The sequence below is a fragment of the Salvelinus fontinalis genome, chromosome 15, assembly GCF_029448725.1.
Source record: "Salvelinus fontinalis isolate EN_2023a chromosome 15, ASM2944872v1, whole genome shotgun sequence".
NCBI lineage: Eukaryota > Metazoa > Chordata > Actinopteri > Salmoniformes > Salmonidae > Salvelinus > Salvelinus fontinalis.
In genome coordinates this window covers 19,814,840-19,840,273 of record NC_074679.1, presented here as the reverse complement: position 1 = coordinate 19,840,273, position 25,434 = coordinate 19,814,840, and the positions used below count along the sequence as shown (strand labels likewise).

Sequence of the window (25,434 nt, the reverse complement as noted above, 5' to 3'; positions counted from 1 at the left end):
GGGTGTACTCTAGGGAGCCAGAGAGGGTGGGGGGTACTCTAGGGAGCCAGATGGGGGTGGGGTGTACTCTCGGGAGCCAGAGGGGGTGGGGCTACTCTAGGGAGCCAGAGGGGGTGGGGGGTACTCTAGGGAGCCAGAGGGGGTGGGAGGTACTCTAGGGAGCCAGAGGGGGTGGGGGTACTCTAGGGAGCCAGAGAGGGTGGGGGGTACTCTCGGGAGCCAGAGGGGGTGGGGCTACTCTAGGGAGCCAGAGGGGGTGGGGGGTACTCTAGGGAGCCAGAGGGGGTGGGAGGTACTCTAGGGAGCCAGAGGGTGTGGGGGGTACTCTAGGGAGCCAGAGGGGGTGGGGGGTACTCTAGGGAGCCAAAGGGGGTGGGGGGTACTCTAGGGAGCCAGAGGGGGTGGGGGTACTCTAGGGAGCCAGAGAGGGTGGGGGGTACTCTAGGGAGCCAGATGGGGGTGGGGGGTACTCTAGGGAGCCAGAGAGGGTGGGGGGTACTCTAGGGAGCCAGATGGGGGTGGGGGGTACTCTCGGGAGCCAGAGAGGGTGGGGGGTACTCTCGGGAGCCAGAGGGGGTGGGGGGTACTCTAGGGAGCCAGAGAGTGTGGGGGGTACTCTAGGGATCCAGAGAGGGTGGGGGGTACTCTAGGGAGCCAGATGGGGGTGGGGGGTACTCTCGGGAGCCAGAGAGGGTGGGGGGTACTCTCGGGAGCCAGAGAGGGTGTGAGGTACTCTAGGGAGCCAGAGGGGGTGGGGGCTACTCTAGGGAGCCAGAGGGGGTGGGGGGGTACTCTAGGGAGCCAGAGGGGGTGGGGGGGTACTCTCGGGAGTCAGAGGGGGTACTCTAGGGAGCCAGAGGGGGTGGGGGGTACTCTAGGGAGCCAGAGGGTGTGGGGGGTACTCTAGGGAGCCAGAGGGGGTGGGGGGTACTCTAGGGAGCCAAAGGGGGTGGGGGGTACTCTAGGGAGCCAGAGGGGGTGGGGGTACTCTAGGGAGCCAGAGAGGGTGGGGGGTACTCTAGGGAGCCAGATGGGGGTGGGGGGGTACTCTCGGGAGCCAGAGAGGGTGGGGGGTACTCTCGGGAGCCAGAGGGGGTGGGGGGTACTCTAGGGAGCCAGAGAGGGTGGGGGGTACTCTAGGGATCCAGAGAGGGTGGGGGGTACTCTAGGGAGCCAGATGGGGGTGGGGGGTACTCTCGGGAGCCAGAGAGGGTGGGGGGTACTCTCGGGAGCCAGAGAGGGTGGGAGGTACTCTAGGGAGCCAGAGGGGGTGGGGGCTACTCTAGGGAGCCAGAGGGGGTGGGGGGGTACTCTAGGGAGCCAGAGGGGGTGGGGGGTACTCTCGGGAGTCAGAGGGGGTACTCTAGGGAGCCAGAGGGGGTGGGGGGTACTCTCGGGAGTCAGAGGGGGTGGGGGTTACTCTAGGGAGCCAGAGGGGGTGGGGGTTACTCTAGGGAGCCAGAGGGGGTGGGGGGTACTCTCGGGAGCCAGAACCTCTATAAAACACTGTGTTATAGGGGTACACCCTGAGCTATTACTGAATTAATAACACACACGCACACACCTGACACTGTATTTAACAGTTACAGATGTCAAATAGGACTGTGTATCATTATGAGCCGTGTGCTGAGCCAAGGGAGTGGACTGTGGCACATAACTACAACATAATGCTGTTGTGTTAATGGGCTCAGAATCTCTCAAACACATCAAACTCAAGCTACAATAGGCCAACAGTTGTAGTTTCAACTCAGACATACTTTATTTTTATGTGCATACATTGTATTTTTGATACTTCAAGGAGCACATGAAACCAGAATTTGAACCGCTTATAGCTACATAACCTACATTTTAACAGCTGTGTCAACAGGTTAAATTCCACATACGTAACGTACGATTAAATACACATTATGATCCTAGTAATAGTTTAGTAAAAAACGGAATATAAATGACAAACAGAGTCATTATGGGTGTCAGCCAGACAGTGGAGGGAAGGAGAGAAAGGATGAATGAAAGACAGAATACAGCGCTGTCCTGCCTTGTGTGTCGCATTAGGGCGCATGCGTGTGTGCGTGTGTGTGTGTGTGTGTAGCGTTATCTTACTAGCATGTTCTGCCCCAGCCCACGCTAGTCATCCCACCCAGACAGTACCAGGAGTCCTATGCTAATTATCTTAGCGACAGATTAGTGTACTGACTACAGGACCATTGTGTAGGCAGAGACACAGATAGATAGAGAACACACAGATAGAGGAAGACATTAGTTTAATAGACCTGGCTTACTGTCACTGTGTGTGTGTGTGTGTGTGTGTGTGTGTGTGTGTGTGTGTGTGTGTGTGTGTGTGTGTGTGTGTGTGTGTGTGTGTGTTAGTGATGCGCTGGTCAGCTGTTTGTTTACCCTTACCAGTGCTCATTTTGGGTACTCTTTTTTGGGGGGGATTTAGTCTAGTCTTAGACGTCATGATTTATTTGTCAAAATGACTAAGTCACATTTTTGTTATTTGAATAATGATTTAGTCTAGTTATTGTCCAGATGAAAACAGTGGCCTATTTTAGTAAACCAAATGGCCTTTAATTTTAGTCACATTTTAGTCACATCACATTTGTATTGGCTCATTAACCTATAGGCATGGACTCTACAAGGTGTTGAAATACTTCCCACACTTGTGTCAAGTTGGCTGGATGTCCTTTGGGTGGTGGACCATTTTTGAGACACATGAGAAACTGTTGAGCATGAAAAACCCAGCAGCGTTGCAGTTCTTGACACAAACCGGTGCACCTGGCACCTACTGCCATACCCCGTTCAAAGGCACTAAAATATATTTTTAAAGGCACCTTTGCATCTTGGCTACAGAACCTGGCTATGAAATTCCGTGGGGAAAGTGGGAGGGCTGACTGAGACTACAAATTCAAAGACTACTTCAAAGCCTACTTTTCTATACTCAAGGGAGCTAGACTGTTTTTTTACTATTGTTCATTCATTTCGTTAATTCCGTTCATTCATTTCGTAAAGCAGCTTGTGTTTCTTAACCAGTCAAGGGGTAGCTAACCAGGAAGCTGCTGGTGACTGGTTAGCTATTGGGAAGCAAGACAGCTGCCTGCACAATGTGTATAATTGGAGTCGGAGCGGATCCTGTCTGCCCACACGTATCGCTTGCTCCCCCACAGCTCACCAGCTGATGTATGGTGTGTGCCAGATATGGCACGTCCTTCCCACTGCTGAACAAAACTGTGCTGCGCATCTGTGCTGCTAATATTAATTGTGCTGATCACTTTAAAGCTCTCATTCTCTCCAAAAACTTGTCCAGTCCACTTAGTTGTCAGATTTTAGTCACCGTCTCTTCTGTTTTTTTTTTTGTTTTGTTATCATTTTTCTGGGTCTATTTAGTCAATTATATTCTTGTCAAATTACACAAAAATAGGTCTTTGATGAATATTTAAGAAGGATTTTTGTTTTGACGAAATTAACACAGACCTGAACCCTCCCAGAATATCTAATAACCTATCCGCAACCGCCTGATTAGGCCTATACAGTATGTGACATCAATAAAGTTTTCTATTTCATCTTTGCTTCTCTCATGCAGCAAAGATGTTTAGGGACCGGGGAGAAACTGCAATAACAAAAAAGAAAAAACAGGAATGCTTTTCCATGCAAAATTTCCAAATTACGTCAGTTAGACCGGTTTTAAGGGAATTAAAAGCTGTGAAACCGACCCAACATGTTTCTGATATGATTTCAATTCGGCTTGGATGTATATTTTCTGTGGTTTAAATACTATTAGCTTTTATGATGCTGGTAAAGATAGCACCTTTAAAGACAGTCCCATCTTCATTCTCTGAAATAAATCATATTTCTCCACTCCTGTTCACGGAGTAAAAATGTACATTTGGTGTATAATTTTACTGCAAGAAATGCTTAATTCAGTTAATATTATATTAGGCTATGTGAAAGGTTATAGACGTACAGTCGGTGTCCAAATTTCAGTTACTATTCCATTTAACCCATCTGAACAGTGAAGTTCCCTTGACGTGCCATATTTAAAGTTGTCACGCCCTGACCGTAGAGAGCTTTTTATGTCTCTATTTTGGTTTGGTCAGGGTGTGATTTGGGTGGGCATTCTATGTTCATTTTCTATGTTTTGTATTTCTTTGTTGTTTGGCCGGGTGTGGTTCTCAATCAGAGGCAGCTGTCTATCGTTGTCTCTGATTGAGAACCATACTTAGGTAGCTTTTTCCCACATGGTTTTTGTGGGTAGTTATTTTCTCTTTTGTGTTTTCTGCACCAGACAGAACTCTTTCGTGTTGTTCTATTTTTGGTTATTTTGTCTCAGTGTTCAGTTTTAATAAAAAAAGCATGAACACTTACCACGCTGCGCTTTGGTCCACTCCCTCTTCTTCAGACGGCCGTGACAAAAGTTCCTGTCTTTTGACTGTCGAATTTGTATAGCGCCTCACAATCATCACACATCTTTCCCAAACATTACTTTTCTGGCCCTCCCTTTTCTATATTTTCAACTCTCCATTTCGCAGCTTTTCTCTCATTGAAATAAACCCTGACATTGTTCTTTTTGCCTCAGTGGATCGACGTTAGAGGAAAACAACAACCTCAATGTAGTGTACAGATATGAATTGCACAAGAATAATATATTTATGTTTTCTCTTTATTCAACCTGCCCGCCACCAACCCTCCCTTCATCCACACACTATTTAATGAACCTAAACCCGGATGGAACCGTGGGGACTGCGGGTTATGATTCAATCCCAGCATCACTAGTGTGTCTGTGTGTGTGACATAATGTTAAGAGAGCAAAACAATAAGCCAACCCCCAGCCAGGATCTTACTCTACTGAAATGGAATGCAGTCCATGTAGTCCAGTGTTACTAGACTGAAGAACTAGTATGGAGGAGAATAGGAGGGAAGGGTGGAGTGTTTCAGGGGAAGGGATGTAGGGTTGTCTGCGCATGTGGCATGTGTGTGTGTGTTTATTTGTGAGAAATGGGGGTGGGTAGAGGGATGTTTAATAGAACTGGTCTCTAGCTGTGACAGCCAAGCTACCTCCACCCCCCCTCTCTCGCTCCTTATTTCTTTCTCTTCTCTCTCTCTCTCTCGCTCTTTCTGTCTCTTCTCTCTCTCTCCCTATTTATTGCTCTTTCTGTCTTTCTCTCTCTTTCTGTCTTTCTCTCTCTCTCTCCTTATTTTTTTCTCTTTCTCTCTCTTTCTCTTTCTCTTTCTGTCTCTTCTCTCTCTCCCTTTCTCTCTCTCTTTCTGTCTCTTCTCTCTCTCTCCTTATTTCTTTCTCTTCTCTTTACTCCAACATTTACAGTAATTGCTGTCCTTTGGTCCAAGGCAGGCCTGCAGTGAAATGATATATAATATAGCGCACAACCCTGTGTGTGTGTGTGTGTGCCCAAAATATTAAAGCTGACAGACAACTGTAAATATGCCAAATTATGCTAATCAACCCACCCCCCTCCTGCAACCCACCCCCCTCATAGTCATTAACTCAATTATCACCAAGACAAGATGACATATACTGTGTACACACACACACACACACACACACACACACACACACACACACACACACACACACAAGTCAGGATGGGGAAAGACAGACTCCCATCGGACCTAGACATTTTTCAGATTCCTACTGAGTCTATCTGTGTGCAGATCAGTGTATTCCAACACATTGCTAGATAAAAAACCCAATGTGGTTTTGAGGGTTGACAAAGCTACTTTAATGCTGATATTGTACGATTCGTTCTGCGTTGGCTGGATCAATCTGTGCTGCTTCTAGTGCTGTTCACCTGCTGCTCCATCTCTTTCAATTAAATCAATCAAATGTATTTATAAAACCCTTTTCACATCAGCCGATGTCACAACGTGCTTATACACAAACCAGGCCTAAAACCCCAAACAGCAAGCAATGCAGGTGTAGAAGCACGGTGGCTAAGAAAAACTCCCTAGAAAGGCGCAAGCCTGGTTCTTCTCTAGGAAGAAACCTAGAGAGGAACCAGGCTCTGAGGGGTGGCCAGTCCTCTTCTGGCTGTGCCAGGTGGAGATTTTAACAGTACATGGCCAAGATGGGAAACAGACTCCTATCTTCTGTCTTCTATTAGAGGCCAAGACTAGAATCCATGCAGCCCAGTGAGGGACATATAGAGCCAAACACACTCCCTGGGTGTGTGTTGATGCAGTATGGAGAATACATTAGTTGGAGACAAACTTTAGTTGATTGACGGGGAAACTGTGGCTGTTTGTTTGGTTGTGGTTAAAACACTCTTGAGGCGGTTGGATAGATGCTATCGGTGTGCGTTTGTGTGTGTGTGTGTGTGCGTGTGGTCATGGTTGAAATGTTCTCCTCCGGCGTTTGGAAAGACGCCAACAGAGAAAATGCTGCTTCGTTGCTGTGGTGCAGAGTTTCTATGGCGCCTGGCTGCGTTCGCTTTGTTTATATGGTCGTCCACGCTTCTGAGCTTCCTCTCACCAGCCTCGCTAACGACCCACGGCTGATCAGCAATGCTAATGAAGCCTAGTTGGTTTGTGTGATCAACTGTTTACGTATTTATGCTTGTACTTTTAAATTCCACAGTGTGTGCATGTTTTTAATGGAGCTTTAACCTCCCTTTAGATCAGGCCTAACCAACCCTGGTCCTGGAGGGCCCAAACACTTCTGGGTTTCATCCTTCTAATCAGGGACTAATTGACACCTGGGACACCAGGTGGGTGCAATTAATTATTAGGTAAAACAGAAAAGCATCAGTACTCCAGACCTCCAGGGTAGAATCCGAATACACCTGTTGATACTAAAATATTAAAATATATGCCATTTAGCAGACACTTTTATCTAAAGCCACTTCCAGTCATGCGTGTGTATTATTTCTGTATGGTTGGTGGTGGGAATCAGACACACAACCCTGGCATTACAAGTGCCATGCCTACCAACTGTGCTACAAAGGATTGTCTAGAGCTGGCAACACATTTACTTTTACAATCTGTTTTCTTGGTAACTGTTCTGAGTAAACCTGGTTAAACAAAGGTAACAGATGACTTACATTCCGTCTGAGACAGATAGACCTGATGGCTGACAGAGGGCCTATTCTCATACCCTTCCTCTCTCCCATCCATAAATAATAACGGGATATAATAAGGATCTTCCCTCCCTCTCCTGTTTCTCCCGGAGTGAATCTACAGATGTGTGTCTCTTTCCCCGTGTCTCAGAGGTCGGAGGTGGGAATGGGAATGCCAGGTGAGGGGATAGAAGACCGGGATAGAGTGTGGCCAAAACAATCACCTCAGAGTTTGACTGGAGGAATGAACCATGGAGAGATGCCCTGGGTAGACAGGAGAAAGAAACTACAGACTTTAATGGACTTTCCAATCATATGACCTCACATCAGAACACACTACACTGACTACAGTACCTTCTAGTAGACTCAAGGTAGGATTTTCTCAAGTCTCCTAAAGTTAACCAATCTCTTACATCAACGGATACTAGTCTTGAAGTTTGAACAACTTCCGCAAATGGTGACCAAAAGAGGATCCAAAGAAATTGGGAGAAATTTATGTTTTTAGCTGTTGATATTCAAACTCTGAGGTGCATAAATAAGTGTCTGCTAAATGCCATATATTGAAGCTGAAAGGTTTCCCTTTCCATATAAAATATCTATATTATCATGTCACAGATACAATTCTCTCTCTCTCTCTCTCTCTCTCTCTCTCTCTCTCTCTCTCTCTCTCTCTCTCTCAATTCAATTCAATTCAATTGACTTTATTGACATGGTAGGTTCGTTATTACTTACATTGTCAAAGTATACATATCGAAAAATAAAAATCAAATATATATGTATATATATACAAAATATATATATATTTATATATAAATAAATGGTGGGACCAACAGCAATAATAACAGTAGTAGTGGACATGGGATTACCATTAACAACAACAACAATATTAATCAGAACAACAATAAATTAAAGCAACAGTAGTAGACCAGTGTCAATATGACTTGAGAAGACATATGACCTGGTATGAAAGACAAAACAAAACTAAGCTAAATGGGAAATATTATCAATATTACTTTGCATTTTTCACTGGCTGTCCCTCAGGTTGTGGCAGGAGGACACATATTTGGCTGCCAAAACTGCACATTTTGGCTTTTCACCCAATAAATATTTGATTTTTTCTTCATCTTTTATAGTTTCAAATTCTTTGTATTGAGTTATAATTTTGGGAAAGAAATATGCTCTTAGGTCTGAGTATTTGTCACAGTGTAGTAGGAAATGCACCTCTGTCTCTACCTCTCCTCTGGAGCAGAGTGAGCACAGCCTGTCCTCTCTGGGCAGCCAAGTTTGTCTGTGACGACCGGTCTCTATAGCCAGACGGTGCTCACTGAGTCTGTACCTAGTCAATGTTTTCCTCAGTTTTCTATCAGTCACAGTGGTCAGATAGTCTGCCACCATGTACTGTCTGTTTAGAGCCAAATAGCATTGAAGTTTACTTTGATTTTTTGTGGTGTCTTTCCAATAGGTTATATATTTTTCTTTTTGTTTTGTGATGATTTGGTTGGGCCAGATTTTCTGAGGGCTGTCCCGAGGCTCTATGGGGTTGGTTTGGGTTGGTGAACTGAGCCTCAGAACCAGCTGGCTGAGGGGACTCTTCTCTGGTTTCATCTCTTGACATTGTAGAGCTGTGTGATGGAATGTTTTAGGGTCACTTGTTTTTAGATGGTTGTAAAATTTGATGGCTCTTTTTTCTATTCGAATGAGGAGGGGGTATTGGCCCAATTCTGCCCTACATGCGTTATTTTGAGTTTTTCTTTGTACTTGCAATACAGTCTTGCAAAACTCTGCATGCAATATTTCAGTTGGATGTTTGTCCCATTTAGTGAATTCATTATTAGAGAGTGGACCCCATACATACACTGCCATATAGAGCAATTGGTTCTATAACTGATTGAAAAATTTTGAGCCAGATTCTAATTGGAATTTCAATTTTGATGTTCCTTTTAATGGCATAGAATGCTCTTCTTGCTTTGTCTCTCAGCTCATTCACAGCCATGTGAAAGCTACCTGTGTTGCTCATATTTAGTCCTAGATATGTGTAGTTTTTGGTGTGTTCTAATAGAAGTGTGTCCAAATAGAATTTATATTTGTCATCCTTATTTCCCGACCTTTTTTGGAATATCATTATATTTGTTTTTTTTAGGTTAACGGTCAGAGCCCAGATCTGACAGAACCTGTGAAGACGATCTAGGTGCTGCTGTAACCCCTCTTTAGTGGGAGACAGCAGCACCAGGTCATCTGCGTACAGCAGACACTTGATTTCAGTGTTGTGTAGGGTGATACCAGGTGCTGCCGATTCTTCTAATGTTTTTGCCAATTCATTAATGTAGATGTTAAATAATGTTGGACTTATTGGGCAGCCCTGTTTCACTCCCCGCCCCTGAGAGAAGAAGTCTGTTTGCTTGTTGCCAATTTTAACCGCACATTTGTTTTTAGTGTACATTGATTTAATAAAATCATATGTTTTCCCTCCAATACCACTTTCTATTAGTTTATAAAAAAGACCTTCGTGCCAAATTGAATCAAATGCTTTCTTGAAATCTACAAAACACGAGTAGATTTTGCCTTTGTTTTGGTTAACTTGTTTATCAATTAGAGTGTGGAGGGTGTAAATGTGGTCTGTTGTACGATAATTTTTCAGAAATCCAATCTGGCTTCTGCTCAGGACGTTGTGTTCGTCAAGGAAATGATGTAGTCTGCTATTTATAATACTGCAGAGAATTTTCCCCAAGTTGCTGATAACGCAAATTCCTCTGTAATTATTTGGGTCAAATTTGTCTCCATTTTTATAGATTGGTGTGATCAATCCCTGGTTCCAAATATCGGGGAAAATACCTGCAGTGAGGATAATGTTGAAGAGTTTGAGTATAGCCAATTTGAATTTGTGGTCTGTATATTTGATCATTTCATTTAAAATACCATCAGCACCACAGGCCTTTTTGGGTTGGAGATTGCATAGTTTTTCCAATAATTCTTCTTCTGTAATTGGGGTATCTACAGGATTCTGATAGTCTTTGACTGCTAATTCAAGGATTTGTAATTTTTCTTGTATATCTTTTTGTTCTGGGCTCTTTGTTATATTGCTGTAGAGGTTTGCAAAGTGATTTCTCCACATATCCCCATTTTGGATAGCCAATTCCTCATGATGAGGTTTGTTTAATTTATTCCAATTCTCCCAGAAGTGGTTTGATTCTATGGATTCCTCAATTCCATCCAGCTGATTTCTAATGTGCTGTTCCTTTTTTGTTCTTAGGGTGCGTTTGTATTGCTTCAGTGTTTCCCCATATTGAAGGCGTATATTTTTGTTGTCTGGTTCTCTGTGTTTTTGATTAGATATATTTCTCAATGACTTTCTTAGATTTTTGCAATCATTATCAAACCATTTTTCATTATCTGTTATTTTTGGTTTGCTCTTATGCTTCTTTAGATTAGCCAAGGAGGCTAATTTGTCAAATATAAAGTTTATGTTTCTAACGGCCAAATTTACACCTTCATTGCTGAAGGAGAATGTTAAGGCTAAAAAGTTGTCCAGGAGAGATTGTATTTTTTGGCTACTAATTGCTTTTTGGTAGATGTCTGTACTGTTTGCACTCCATCTATAGGCTTGTTTAGTACCATGTAATTTATTGGGCCGTGATGCTTCATGGTTGGGTTCTGCTCTTCTCAGATACACTGTGATTTTACTGTGGTCTGAGAGAGGTGTTAGTGGGCTGACTGTGAAGGCTCTGAGAGACTCTGGGTTTAGGTCGGTGAGGAAGTAGTCTACAGTGCTGCTGCCAAGGGATGAACTGTAGGTGTACCTACCAAAAGAGTCTCCTCTCAGCCTGCCATTGACTATGTACAGACCCAGTGTTCGACAGAGCCTCAGGAGCTGTACTCCGTTTTTGTTTTTCACTTTGTCATAGTTGTTTCTGTGGGGGTATGTGGGGAGGGAAAGGTTATTGCTTCCTGGTAGGTGTTTATCCCCATGACTGTTAATAGTGTCTTGTTCTTCTGCTGTTCTAGCATTCAGGTCTCCACAGACCAGTACGTTGCCTCTCTCTCTCTCTCTCTCTCTCGATGTATGGTTTAGTAAGGAGATCCATAGCAGATAGAACCGGGAAACACTATGCCGCCTAAAGACTGTCCCTGGAAGAAAGAGAAGCAACCATAGAATTACACAGTGTACAAAACAATAAGAACATCTGCTCTTTCCTTGACATAAACTGAGTTAAGTTACCTGTTAAATCCACTTCAATCAGTGTAGATGAACGGGAGACAGGTTAAAGAAGGATTTTTAAGCCTTGAGACAATTGAGACATGGATTGTGTATGTGTGCCAGTCGGAGGGTGAATATGCAAGACAAAGACTTAAAAAGAAAAAAAAATCTGACCCCTAGCGTCAAGAGGTTTTAAGTGCCTTTGAACATGTTATGGTAGAAGGTGCCACCGGTTTGTGGGATGCATTAGGTTCAACATGGGTCAACATCCCTGTCGAACGCTTTCGACACCTTGTTGAATCCATGCCCCGACAAATTGAGGCTGTTCAAATCACATTTTATTGGTCACATACATGTACTTAACAGATGTTATTGTGGGTGTAGCGAAATGCTTGTGCTTCTAGCTCCGACAGTGCAGTAATATCTAACAAGTAATATCTAACTGTTTCACAACATATACCCAAAATACACGTACATCTAAGTAAGGAATGGATTAATAACCTTTACTTAATACCCATCCCGGATCCGGGATCCTCCTCATCAAAAAAGATGACTAGCATAGCCTAGGGATATCATATAAACAGGGATATCATATAATATAATTTTCATGAAATCACAAGTCCAATACAGCAAATGAAAGATAAACATCTTGTGAATCCAGCCATCATTTCCGATTTTTAAAATGTTTTACAGCGAAAACACAATATGTATTTCTATTAGCTAACCACAATAGCCAAAGACTCAACCGCATATTTTCACCATGTTTCTACCGCATAGGTAGCTATCACAAAACCGACCAAATAGAGATATAATTAGTCACTAACCAAGAAACAACTTCATCAGATGACAGTCTTATAACATGTTATACAATACATTTATGTTTTGTTCGAAAAATGTGCATATTTGAGGTATAAATCATAGTTTTACATTGCAGCTACCATCAAAAATATCCCCAAAGCAGCCAGAATAATTACAGAGAGAAACGTGAAATACCAAAATACTCATCATAAAACATTTATGAAAAATACATGGTGTACAGCAAATGAAAGATAAACATCTTGTGAATCCAGCCAATATTTCCGATTTTTTAAGTGTTTTACAGCGAAAACACAATATAGAATTATATTAGCTTACCACAATAGCCAAACACACAAATGCATTTATTCACCGCAAAACCCAGCAAAAGATATAAAATGAATCACTAACCTTGAACAACTTCATCAGATGACAATCTTATAACATCAGGTTATACAATACACTTATGTTTTGTTCGAAAATGTGCATATTTAGAGCTGCAAACCGTGGTTATACATTGTGAATATGTAGCAACATTTCCCCAGAATGTCCGGAGCTATTTTGGACACTCACCTAATCTGACCAAAGAACTCATCATAAACGTTACATAAAAATACTTGTTGTATGGCAAATTAAAGATACACTGGTTCTTAATGCACCCGCCGTGTTAGATTTTTAAAAATAACTTTACCATAACGTACAGCTTGCGTTATTGTGAGACAGCACTCACCAAAACGGCGGAGAATAGGACTCAACAATTTACACAGAAATACGAAATAACATCATAACTGTTTTCTTACTTTTGTTGAGCTTCCATCAGAATGTTGTACAAGGAGTCCTTGGTCCAGAATAAATCGTTGTTTGGTTTTAGAATGTCCATTTCTTCTGTCGAATTAGCAACCTTAGCTAGCCATGTGGCGCGAACATGCCCATCTTCTCTTGGCGCAAAGAACGGAAAATTCCAAAAGTCCCAATAAACGTTGAATAAACTGATAAAACTCTGTTGAAAAAACCTACTTTATGTTATTATCATATGTATCAAATAAAATCATAGCCGGAGATATCCACCGTGTAAACCGAAACACTTGTCGAGGTACTTCGCGCGCCAGAGAAGACAAAGAAATGTCCAGACCTGTCACTCCAAAAGCTCTTGTTCGGCCTCAGATCAAGCTAGACACCCCATTCCACCTTCCACTGCCTGTTGACATCTAGTGGAAGGCGTATGAAGTGCATGCATATCGATAAATATAAGGCAATTGAATAGGCAGGCCCTGAAACAGAGCCTCGTTTTCAGATTTTTCACTTCCTGCATGGAAGTTTGCTGCAAAATTAGTTCTGTTTTACTCACAGACATAATTCAAACAGTTTTAGAAACTTGAGAGTGTTTTATATCCAATAGTAATAATAATATGCATATTGTATAATCTAGAAAAGAGTACGAGGCCGTTTCATTTGGGCACGATTTTTTCCAAAGTGAAAACAGCGCCCCCCCTATTAAGAATATATATACATATATGTCAGAGCAGCATTGGACTAAGATACAGTGGCATAGTATAGAGTACAGTATATACATATGAGATGGGTGATGCAATATTTACACACAACTACAGTGACAAAGATAGTATAGAGTACAGTTTACAAATATGAGATGAGTAATGGAAGATACGGAGACATTATTAAAGTGGCTAGTGTTTCATTTCCTTAAAGTGGCCAGTGATTCCTAATCTATGTCTATAGTCAGCAGCCTCTAATGTGCTGGAGATGGCTGTTTAACATGCAGTGGTGTAGTATGGAATGCAATACAGTATATACATATGAAATGGGTGATGCAATATGTAAACACAATTTAAAAGTGACTAATATACCGTAGAATAGTGTGGAGTGCAGTTTATACATATGAGATGAGTAATACTAGACACGGAACATTATTAAAGTGGCTAGTGATTCCTAATCTATGTCTATAGGCAGCAGCCTCTGATGTGCTAGTGATGGCTGTTAAACAATCTGATGTCCTTGATGACCTTTTTGACCTTCTTTTTTGGCATCGGATGCCGGTAATGCGTTGGGCAGACCACACCACCCTCTGGAGAGCTTTGCGGTTGAAGGTGTTGCAGTTGCCGTACCAGGCTGTGATACAGCCCGACAGGAAGCTCTCAGTTGTTCATCTGTAAAAGTTTGTGAGGGTTTTAGGATTTAAGCCAAATTTCTTCAGCCTCCTGAGGTTGAAGAGGCGCTGTTGCACCTTCTTCACCACACTGTCTGTGTGGGTGGACCATGTCAGATCGTCAATGATGTATACGCAGACGAACTTGAAGCTTTCCACCTTCTGCACTGCTGTCCCTCGATGTGGATAGGGGGGTGCACCCTCTGATGTTTCCTGAAGTCCATGATCAACTCCCTAGTTTTGTTGACGTTGAGTGAGATGTTTCCTGGCACCACACACCCAGAGCCCTCACCTCCTCCCTGTAGGCTGTCTCATCGTTGTTGGTAATCAGGCCTACTACTGTTGTGTCATCTGCAAACTTGATGATTGAGTTGGAGGCGTGCTTGCCCATGCAGTCATGGGTGAACAGGGAGTACAGAAGGGGGCTGAGCACGCACCCTTGTGGGGCCCCAGTGTTGAGGATCAGTGAAGAGGAGGTGCTGTTTTCTACCTTCACCACCTGGGGGGCGACCCGTCAGGAAGTCCAGGACCCAGTTGCACAGGGTGGGGTTCAGACCCAGGGCCTCAAGCTTAATGATGAGCTTGGAGGGTACTATGGTGTTGAATGCTGAGCTATAGTCAATGAACAGCATTCTTACATAGGTATGCCTCTTGTCCAGATGGGACAGGGCAGCGTGCAGTGTGGTGGCAATTGCATCGTCTGTGGATCTTTTGGGGCGTTAAGAAAACTGAAGAGGGTCTAGGGTGTCACGTAAGGTGGAAGTGATATGATCCTTGGCTAGCCTCTCAAAGCACTTCATGATGACAGAGGTGAGTGCTACGGGGCGATAGTAATTTAGTTCAGTTACCTTTGCTTTCTTAGGTACAGGGACAATGGTGGTTCTGAGGGGAAAAAGGGGTGTGGAACTCAATATTAGGAAGGTGTCCTTAATGTTTTGTACACTCAGTGAACATGTTAGAACTCTAGAGTTTAACAGGATCTCTGTGAGTAACAAGGTAGTGATACAGTACAAGGTAATGTGTCAGGCTTAATGATCCTCATCAGGCAGGGACCCTGGATATGGGAGGAAAAAGGGAGGAAGAGAAGAATAATCCCCGGTAATTTAATTGTGTTGTTTCCTTGTCTCCTCTCCATGTCTAATTTCACACACGCACACACACACACACACACACACACACACACACACACACACACACACACACACACACACACACACACACACACACACACACACACACACACACACACACAGTCCCTGTGCACTGTTGTAGAATCTGCACATGTCCGCTGTTTTCGGTGGCGTTAAACAATTTGTCATCCTGAGTGGTCAGTATCTCTCTCTCTGTCTTTCTCTCTCCTTCTCTGAAGGTCACTTCACAACCCTCCCTCTCTCCTCCTCTCTCTCCCCCTCTCTCCACCACTCCGGTGAAGTGTTCAGATATTTAGTCCAACTTCATGTTCTCTCATTGGTCCAAAACCAGTATTTCCCTGGAGATCTGTCCATCAAAGACATTCAGGAAGCAGTTTTCCTCTATTTGCTTTTCATATCTTAAGGAAAATGTCTCTCTCTCTCCTACTCTCCCCCCTCTTTCATTGGGGAGTATTAATGAAATGGTTATGTAGGATTGGTAGAGCTGATAACAGTGGTATGGATTGGCTATATAATGTCTGTATTGAATATCTCTTATCCGGAATATATGCTTCCCTCTATCGAGTGTGTGTGTGTGTATTGATCTCTCCCTCAGCCAGGCTGGACTTTTCTTGTCAGCACTTTTCTCATCCGTATTAGGGGTTATGGGGCTGCAGTGTAGGGGGTAGGGGTATGTGTGTGTGAGAGAGAGAGAGAGATTACTCAGTCCTCTGGGCAATCACGCTCATCCTATAGTCTTACACTGGGACGTGACTGCACAACTTCTCTAGGGCCTGGTCCGTGCAGTGTGTGTCAATATAAATATATATATATAAATCTAAATATATATATCTCTCTCTCTCTCTCGTGTGTGTGCCACTGTGATCGATAGGGGTGATATGCTGAGTTTTTCTGTCGATCTGTGTTTCTGTCTCTATATCTATCTAACACACACACAGCACAGGAGGCTGCTGAAGCCAGAACAGAGCAAATGGAAGGGGATCAAACATCTGGAAACCAAGCATTTGATGTATTTGTTACAATTCCGCTCCAGTTATTACCACGAGACTGTCCTCCCCAATTAATGTGCCACCAACCTCCTGTGACAGACACACACACACAGACAGATGAAATAACTTCTGTTTAGTCCTTCCAAGTCAAGGACAAACGTTCTTAGGTGAGAGAACACAAGCTATTCCTGTACCATTCGGAGGGAGAGAGGAGCAGGCTGGGGGAAGGACAAATACAAGTAAAAGACTTCAAACCCCCAAAGAACACCATTAAGGGTTTCTACTGTCCTGCTTTCATCTCTTGGGGTTACACACACACACACACACACACACACACACACACACACACACACACACACACACACACACACACACACACACACACACACACACACACACACACACACACACACACACACACACACACACACACACACACACACACACACACACACACACACACACACACACACACACACACACACACACGAGTGAAAACAAGTCTGTGAAAACCTGACAGATCCCTCTCCCCTCCCTCTCTTTCCTCTGTTTGTCTGTCCGTCCGTCTGTCTGTCCGTCTGTCCGTCTCTCTGGCCTTGAGCACTGTCTTAATCTGTTCTAATTAGACCCATTTCACATTAATGTATGTCACACAAGTTGGGGCGTATGTGTGTGTGAGTTACCCAGACAGCCTCTAAGACATCCATAGAAAGCTAGTGTGCCACTGTGAGAGCCTCTAGAGACACACACACCGTGAGCCCAGCTGTAAAGGTCAACGTGTGGGATTGTTAAATGAGGCTTTGGTTTATTTGGGTGTAGAGAGACTGAAAATGGAAACAGTGACTCCTCTCTCTCATTCCCTTTCTCTCTCATTCGCTCTCTTACTCTCTCATTCCCTCCTCTACTCTCTCATACTCTCTCTCTCTCTCTCTCTCTCTCTCTCATTCCCTCTCTTGCTCTCTCTCTCATTCCCTTTCTCTCTCATTCCCTCTCTCTCCTCTCTCTCTCTCATTCCCCCTCTCCTTGCTCTTTTTCTATCTCTCCTTCTCTCTCATTCCCCCTCACTCTCACTCATTCCGTCTCTCCTCTCTTCCTCTAGAGATGGTCAAATCCATTGCAGTTCACTCTGCCTTTTTAAATTGAGAGACTTGTTTACACCCTTCTTATTCCAATTACCTTCTTGCCCCATCCCTCCTTCCCCTCTATCTCCCTCTTCCAAATACCCTCTTCTCTTCCTCCTCTTTTCCTCCCCTGGTCCTCCCTCCTTTTGATCTGACTCATTAGCGCTAAACTGAAGTGATAGTTGTGTGTGTGTATGATAGTCAAGAGGGAAAAGTTCCTCTTTGCCTACCATCCCTCCCTCCCTCCCTCCCTCTCTCATCCTTCCATTTCAAATCATCTCTTCTCCATTTATTTCAAACACCCTCTCTTCCCTCTCTCCTCCCTCATTTCCAACCCCTGTATCTTCCCTCTTTCCTCCCTCCATTTCCAACCCCTGTATCTTCCCTCTCTCCTCCCTCCATTTCCAACCCCTGTATCTTCCCTCTCTCCTCCCTCCATTTCCAACCCCTGTATCTTCCCTCTCTCCTCCCTCCATTTCCAACCCCTGTATCTTCCCTCTCTATCTCATTTACAGCATTAGCGTTTCCAAAGATTTGGCAGCTGCACCACAGCTGCACCATTGAGAGCATCTTGGCTTGCTGTATCACCTCTTGGTATGGCAGCTGCTTGGCATCCGACTGCAAGGTGCTACAGAGGGTAGTGCGTACAGCCTAGTACACAAGGGGCCAAGCTCCCTGCCATCCTGGACCTCTATACCAGACAGTGTCAGAACAAGGCCCTAAAAATGTACAAAGACTCCAGCTTATCATTACAAAGATGCACCTTGTGCTGGGGATAATAAAAGGGCACTCTAAAATGTGCGGTTGTTTCAACATAACACAATGCCACAGGTGTCTCAAGTTATAAGGGAGCATGCAGTTGGCATGCTGACTGCAGGAATATCCACCAGAGCTGTTGCCAGAGAATGTCATGTTCATTTCTCTACCATAAGCTGCCTCCAACACACACACTGAACTAAGCTCAACTCTCCTGTGCTGATAAACCAGCCTTCCAGAAGCCCGCTCTGTGGTGTCCGTGCGGTCCTAAATCCAGCCGGCTGAACACTCTAGACAGCCTACCCTGCTCTTTTGCACACCAGTATTTCTACTTGCACATCATCATCTGCTCATCACCATCTGCTCATCTATCACCCCAGTGTTAATCTGCTAAATTGTAATTACTTCTATGGCCACTACTATGGCCACTACTATGCTACTATGGCCTATTTATTGCCTACCTCCTCATGCCATTTGCACACACTGTATATAGACTTTTTTTTTCTATTGTGTTATTGAATGTACACTTGTTTATTCCATGTGTAACTCTGTGTTGTTGTTTGTGTCGCGCTGCTTTGCTTTATCTTGGCCAGGTCGCAGTTGTACATGAGAACTTGTTCTCAACTAGCCTACCTGGTTAAATAAAGGTGAAATAAAAAGTAAAATAAAAAAATAGTGTAGTATAGTGTGTAGTGTAGTGTGTAGTGTAGTATAGTGTAGAGTATCGTGGTGTGTAGAGTATTGTTGTATAGTGTGTAGTATAGTATTGTGTAGAGTATTGTAATGTAGTGTAGAGATGTGTAGTATTGTAGTGTAGAGTATTGTAGTGTGTAGTGTAGTCTAGACTACTCATCAGTTCACTAACACCAGGGATGTCTGCTTCTCTGAGATGTTAGGATGTTTTTCTAAACTCTACTTAATGCTCACAAGCTTGTACTCAAAACCAACTTTTTTTTGTTTGAATCAGAAGTCGAGTAATATTGATACATCTTGAGGTTACTAACCTGACTTGTTTCTAATACTGTCTTCTAGTTGTGATGGGCCAGCCTTAGTGTTACCGGCTAGCGTTAGCATCAGACAGCTGATGAAGACACAACCAGCGGTTTACATTAGCATCAGACAGCTGATGAAGACACAACCAGCGGTTAGCGTTAGCATCAGACTGCTGATGAAGTCACAACCCGATGTTAGCGTTAGCATCAGACAGCTGATGAAGACACAACCAGCGGTTTACATTAGCATCAGACAGCTGATGAAGACACAACCAGCGGTTAGCGTTAGCATCAGACTGCTGATGAAGTCACGACCAGATGTTAGCGTTAGCATCAGACAGTAGATGAAGACACAACCAGCGGTTAGCGTTAGCATCAGACTGCTGATGAAAACATGACCAGTGGTTAGCGTTAGCATCAGACAGCTGATGAAGACATGACCAGCGGTTAGTGTCAGACAGCTGATGAAGACACAACCAGAGTTTCTTATGTATCTAGTAGGGTAATCATAGGTATTTTTCCTTACGTTGTAAACATGACAGGCTACTCCTCAGAGGTGTGTGTGTGTGTGTGCATGCGTGCGTGTCTTACTCATGTACACAATAAACATGACAGTCTGCTACTCAGGGGTACAATGGAAGAGGTTAAGGGTCGAGGGTCAGGGATGGGTGGAGGTATACCGATACAGTAGAGAATACAATACTATAGGATGGTGGTGCTGTATGGTGGCAGTATAGAATGTGTTATTTTGTTATTTACAGCTACACTGTATGCTGTTCAGGTGCCCTCAGTGTTGGTGAGGGAGCACAGACACACACACCTACTGGTGCTAATGACTGAGGACATGAAAGGGAGAAGAGGATGAGGAGGAGAGGTAGAATGAAAAGATGAAAGCATGTGGTGGTGACCTTGCTGTGACGAGTTCAGCTGCAGTGTCACTACCTGATACTCTTAAAACTCCACAATCCCTTTCTTAGAACGCTGACACAGTGACACTACTGTATCTCTCTCTCACTCCCTGTCTCTTTCTCTCTCATTATCTCTCATTCTTCTCTCCCCCTTTCTCTTCTGACAGACCGAGGACTCTCATAAAACTTTTAGGGAGGCTGGGTCAGGGAGGAGGAGTGTAACCCCCCCCCCCCCCCCCCCCCCCCCGAAATGACAAATAGGAAGAGAAAAGGAGAACAGAGGGAGAACAGGTAGACAGAGAAAGAGGAGAGGGAGAACAGGTAGACAGAGAAAGAGGAGAGGGAGAACAGGTAGACAGGGAAAGAGGAGAGGGAGAACAGGTAGACAAGGAAAGAGGAGAGGGAGAACAGGTAGATAGAGAGTGTTAGGAAGGAGAGAAGTGTGGGTCAGAATATCTATTTTGATGTTCAGGGAGTCTAAGGTGGCAGAGGTGAAATGGCAAGCTTTGTTGACTGTTGCTGAGCAACTGGTTATTTCACTCCCTCTCTCTATCATCCTCTTTATCTGTTGTTTACCTGCTCCATCCCTCACTTTCAGGTACATTGCTTGCCAGATGCACAGACATTAAATAAAAATGCTGAAAGATGATGTTAGTTGCAAATTACAATTCTCTCTCTCTCTCTCTCTCTCTCTCTCTCTCTCTCTCTCTCTCTCTCTCTCTCTCTCTCTCTCTCTCTCTCTCTCTCTCTCTCTCTCTCTCTCTCTCTCTCTCTCTCTCTCTCTCTCTCTCTCTCTCTCTCTCTCTCTCTCTCTCTCTCTCTCTCTCTCTCTCTCTCTCTCTCTCTCTCTCTCTCTCTCTCTCATTTTTGGATAAGCTCTGTCTCTCCCTTTCAATTACATTTGCTTTACTTGTAGAGTACAGTAGAGTACATGTGGGTTTCAAATTTGGGGAAATGACACTCTCTAATTGTTTTATATTTTTTACATTTTGTCAGGAAATGCAGCTCCGTCTCAGGTTCTGCTGTTGTGCAGTGGTTGCACAGCCTTTCCTCTACAGGGAGCCAGGTTGTCCTGTGTCTACCCTTCTCAATGGCAAGGCTGTGCTCACTGAGCCTGTACTTTGTCAAGGTTTTTCTAAGGTTTTTATCAGTAACCATGGTCAAATATTTAGCCACAGTGTACTGTCGATTTAGGGCCAGATAGCACTGCATTTTGCTTTGTGTTTGTGCTTGTGTTTCCCAAGAAGCAATATAGTTTTGTTTTGACTGTGTTGTAATTTGGTTTATCTTGATTGATTGGATGTTCTGGTCCTGAGGCTTCAGTGTGTTAGTTGAACAGGTTTGTGAACTCAGCCCCAGGACCAGCTGGATGAGGGGACTCTTTTCTTTGCTCAGCTCTTGGCATTGCAGGGCTTGGTAATGATATGAGAGGGGGTCACTGTATTTTAGATGTTTCCAAAACGTAATTGCTCTTTTTTTAGTTTTTATTATTAGTGGATATTGGCCTAATTCTGCCCTGCATGCATTGTTTGTAGTTTTCCTCTGGACATGTAGGATAATCTTACAGAACTCTGCATGCAGGGTTTCAATGGGGTGTTTGTCCCATTTGATGAAATCTTGTTTTGCAAGTGGACCTCACACTTCGCTGCCATAAAGTGCAATTGGATCAATGACATATTCAATTAGTTTTAGCCAAATTTTAATAGGTATTTGAATTTGAATTTGCTTTTTAATGGCGTAGAATGCCCTGCGTGCTTTCTCTCACAGTTCATTCACTGCCTCATTAAGTGTCCAGTTGAGCTTATTTTTAAACTTAAGTAATTGTAGTGTGTGCAGTACTCTATATATTTTGTACTAATTGAGAACATTAGGTCTAATTCCCTGAGATCTGGATCTTCTCTGAAAAATAATTATTTTAGTCTTTTTGGGGTTTACTGCCAGGGCCCAGGTCTGGCAGTACTGCTCTAGCAGGTCCAGGCTCTGCTGTAGGCCATGTGCTGTGGGTGACAGCAGGCATAGGTCATCTGCGAAGAGTAGGCATTTAACCTCTGAATTGTGGAGAAAAATCCTCAGCCCCTGGTGTTATTCTAGAATAGTGGCCAATTCGTTGATGTAAATATTGAAGAGTGCAGGGCTCAGATTGCAACCCTGACGAAGGCCCCGCCTCTGGTTAAAGAATTCTGTTATTTTCTTGTCAATTTTAATGCTGCACGTATTGCCAGTATACATTGATTTAATTATGTCATATGTTTTACCCCCTACACCACTTTCAATAACTTTGTAGAACAGTCCTGTATGCCAAATAGAATCAAATGCTTTTTGGAAGTCGATAAAGCAAGCGTATATTTTGGTATTATTTTGGTGGACATGTTTATCTATCAGGGTGTGTAGGGTGTAAATATGATCAGTTGTGCGATGTTTTGGTATAAATCCAATTCGGCTTTTACTCAAGACATTGCGCTTATTAAGTTAGTTTATAACTCTTACATTTATAATACTACAGAAAACCTTCCCCAGGTTACTGTTCACACAAATGCCTCTGTAATTGTTAGGGTCAAATTTGTCTCAGTTTTTAAAGATTGGGGTTATGAGTCCTTGATTCCAGATGTCAAGGAAATAACCTACACTCAGGATCAAATTAAACAGTTTTAATATAGCCAATTGAAATTTTGCACTAGTGAGTTTGAGCATCTCATTTAGGAAGCCATCAGGTCCGCATGCTTTTTTAAATTTGAGGGCCTGAAGTTTCTTATAGAGCTGCTGGTCAGTAATTGGGGAGTCCAATGGATTTTGATTGTCCTTTATAGCTTTTTCTAATCCATTAACCTCTCATTAACTTCTCAATTTGGCGTTGTTCTGCGTTCGTGTCAATTTGAACGGTGTTGTAGAGTGTTTTAAAATGGGTTGTCCATATGTCACAATTTTGTGTCTTTTTGGGTCTCTGTGCTTTTGGTTGGATAGTGTTCTTTTTTTTCTTATAATTTTACAATCTGCATCAAACTAGTTGTCATCTGTGGTCTTTTTTGTTTTGTTTTTTATCAATTTCAATTGTGCTTCTTTTGCCGTTTGCCTGAATATATAGTTTATGTTTTGTACTGCTAGATTGATGCCTTCTTTACTGTGAGTGAATGTGGTATCCAGAAATTCCCTCTGCCTACCCAAGGACGTCAGAGGACAAAAATCAGTTAACCACCTAACTGAGGAACTCAATTTAACCTTGCGCAATACCCTAGATGCAGTTGCACCCCTAAAAACTAAAAACATTTGTCATAAGAAACTAGCTCCCTGGTATACAGAAAGTACCCGAGCTCTGAAGCAAGCTTCCAGAAAATTGGAACGGAAATGGCGCCACACTAAACTGGAAGTCTTCCGACTAGCTTGGAAAGACAGTACCGTGCAGTATCGAAGAGCCCTCACTGCTGCTCGATCATCCTTTTTTTCCAACTTAATTGAGGAAAATAAGAACAATCCGAAATGTATTTTTGATACTGTCGCAAAGCTAACTAAAAAACAGCATTCCCCAAGAGAGGATGGCTTTCACTTCAGCAGTAATAAATTCATGAACTTCTTTGAGGAAAAGATCATGATCATTAGAAAGCAAATTACGGACTCCTCTTTAAATCTGTGCATTCCTCCAAAGCTCAGCTGTCCTAATTCTGCACAACTCTGCCAGGACCTAGGATCAAGAGAGACACTCAAGTGTTTTCGTACTATATCTCTTGACACAATGACGAAAATAATCATGGCCTCTAAACCTTCAAGCTGCATACTGAACCCTATTCCAACTAAACTACTGAAAGAGCTGCTTCCTGTGCTTGGCCCTCCTATGTTGAACATAATAAACGGCTCTCTATCCACCGGATGTGTACCAAACTCACTAAAAGTGGCAGTAATAAAGCCTCTCTTGAAAAAGCCTAACCTTGACCCAGAAAATATAAAAAACTATCGGCCTATATCGAATCTTCCATTCCTCTCAAAAAAAAATGAAAAAGCTGTTGCGCAGCAACTCACTGCCTTCCTGAAGACAAACAATGTATACGAAATGCTTCAGTCTGGTTTTAGACCCCATCATAGCACTGAGACTGCACTTGTGAAGGTGGTAAATTACCTTGTAATGGCGTCAGACCGAGGCTCTGCATCTGTCCTCATGCTCCTAGACCTTAGCCTGTCTAGGATCAGCGTGGCGCTAGCGGCACACCCCCCCCCCCCCCACTGAAAAACCAGTGCCGCGAAATTAAAAAAATATATTTTTTTAAAATATTTAACTTTCACACATTAAAGTCCAATACAGCTAATGAAAGACACAGATCTTATGAATCCAGTCAACATTTCCGATTTTTAAAATGTTTTACAGGGAAGACACAATATGTAAAGATGTACATCTATTACCTAAAAACACATTAGCATAATCCACCATCTTTTATTTGTCCACCAACACCAGTAGCCATCACCAATTCGGCTAAACTAAGATATTTATAGCCCCTAACCAACAAAAAAACTCATTAGATGACAGTCTGATAACATATTTATGGTATGGGATAGGTTTTGTTAGAAAAAAGTGCATATTTCAGGTATATGGCATAGTTTACAATTGCACCCACCATCACAAATGGACTAGAATAATTACAATGAGCAACGTGTTTACCTAACTACTAATCATCAAACATTTCGTAAAAATACACAGCATACACGAATCGAAAGACACAGATCCTGTGAATACAGACAATATTTCAGATTTTCTAAGTGTCTTACAGCGAAAACACAATAAATCGTTATATTAGCTTAGCACATAGCAATTAGCAGCCCAGCATTGATTCTAGCCAAAGTGAGCGATAAAAGTCAACATCGCCAAAAGATATTAATTTTTTCACTAACCTTCTCAGAATTCTTCCGATGACACTCCTGTAACATCACATTACAACATGCATATACAGTTTGATCGAAAATGTTTATATTTAGCCACCAAAATCATGGTTAGACAATGTGAAATGTAGCTCAGCTGGTCAGAAAATGTCCTTGCGCCACTTAGACAGTGATCTACTCTTATACATAAATACTCATAAACGTGACTAAAAAATATAGGGTGGACAGGGATTGATAGACAATTTAATTCTTAATACAATTGCGTTATTACATTTTTTAATTTATCCTTACTTTTCAATACAATTTGCGCCAAGCGAAGCTACGTCAAAAAACATGGCGTCCTAAGCCACTAAAATGTTTCGACAGAAACACGATTTATCATAATAAAAATGTCCTACCTTGAGCTGTTCTTCCATCAGTATCTTGGGCAAAG

The 25,434-nt window shown here is 43.0% G+C and overlaps 1 protein-coding gene across 1 annotated transcript in view; it reads right to left on the bottom strand.

Moving 5' to 3' along the window:
- The window catches only part of LOC129812086 (uncharacterized), a 42,278-nt gene that overhangs the window by 975 nt on the left and 15,869 nt on the right, over nucleotides 1-25,434 (bottom strand). The window contains exons 2-7 of the mRNA XM_055864037.1: nucleotides 1,195-1,282; nucleotides 961-1,107; nucleotides 763-845; nucleotides 441-617; nucleotides 182-239; nucleotides 38-96 (exon numbers count right to left, since the gene is read on the bottom strand). Coding sequence (XP_055720012.1) covers nucleotides 38-96; nucleotides 182-239; nucleotides 441-617; nucleotides 763-845; nucleotides 961-1,107; nucleotides 1,195-1,282 — 612 coding nt within the window. The remainder of the gene's footprint in view (nucleotides 1-37; nucleotides 97-181; nucleotides 240-440; nucleotides 618-762; nucleotides 846-960; nucleotides 1,108-1,194; nucleotides 1,283-25,434) is intronic.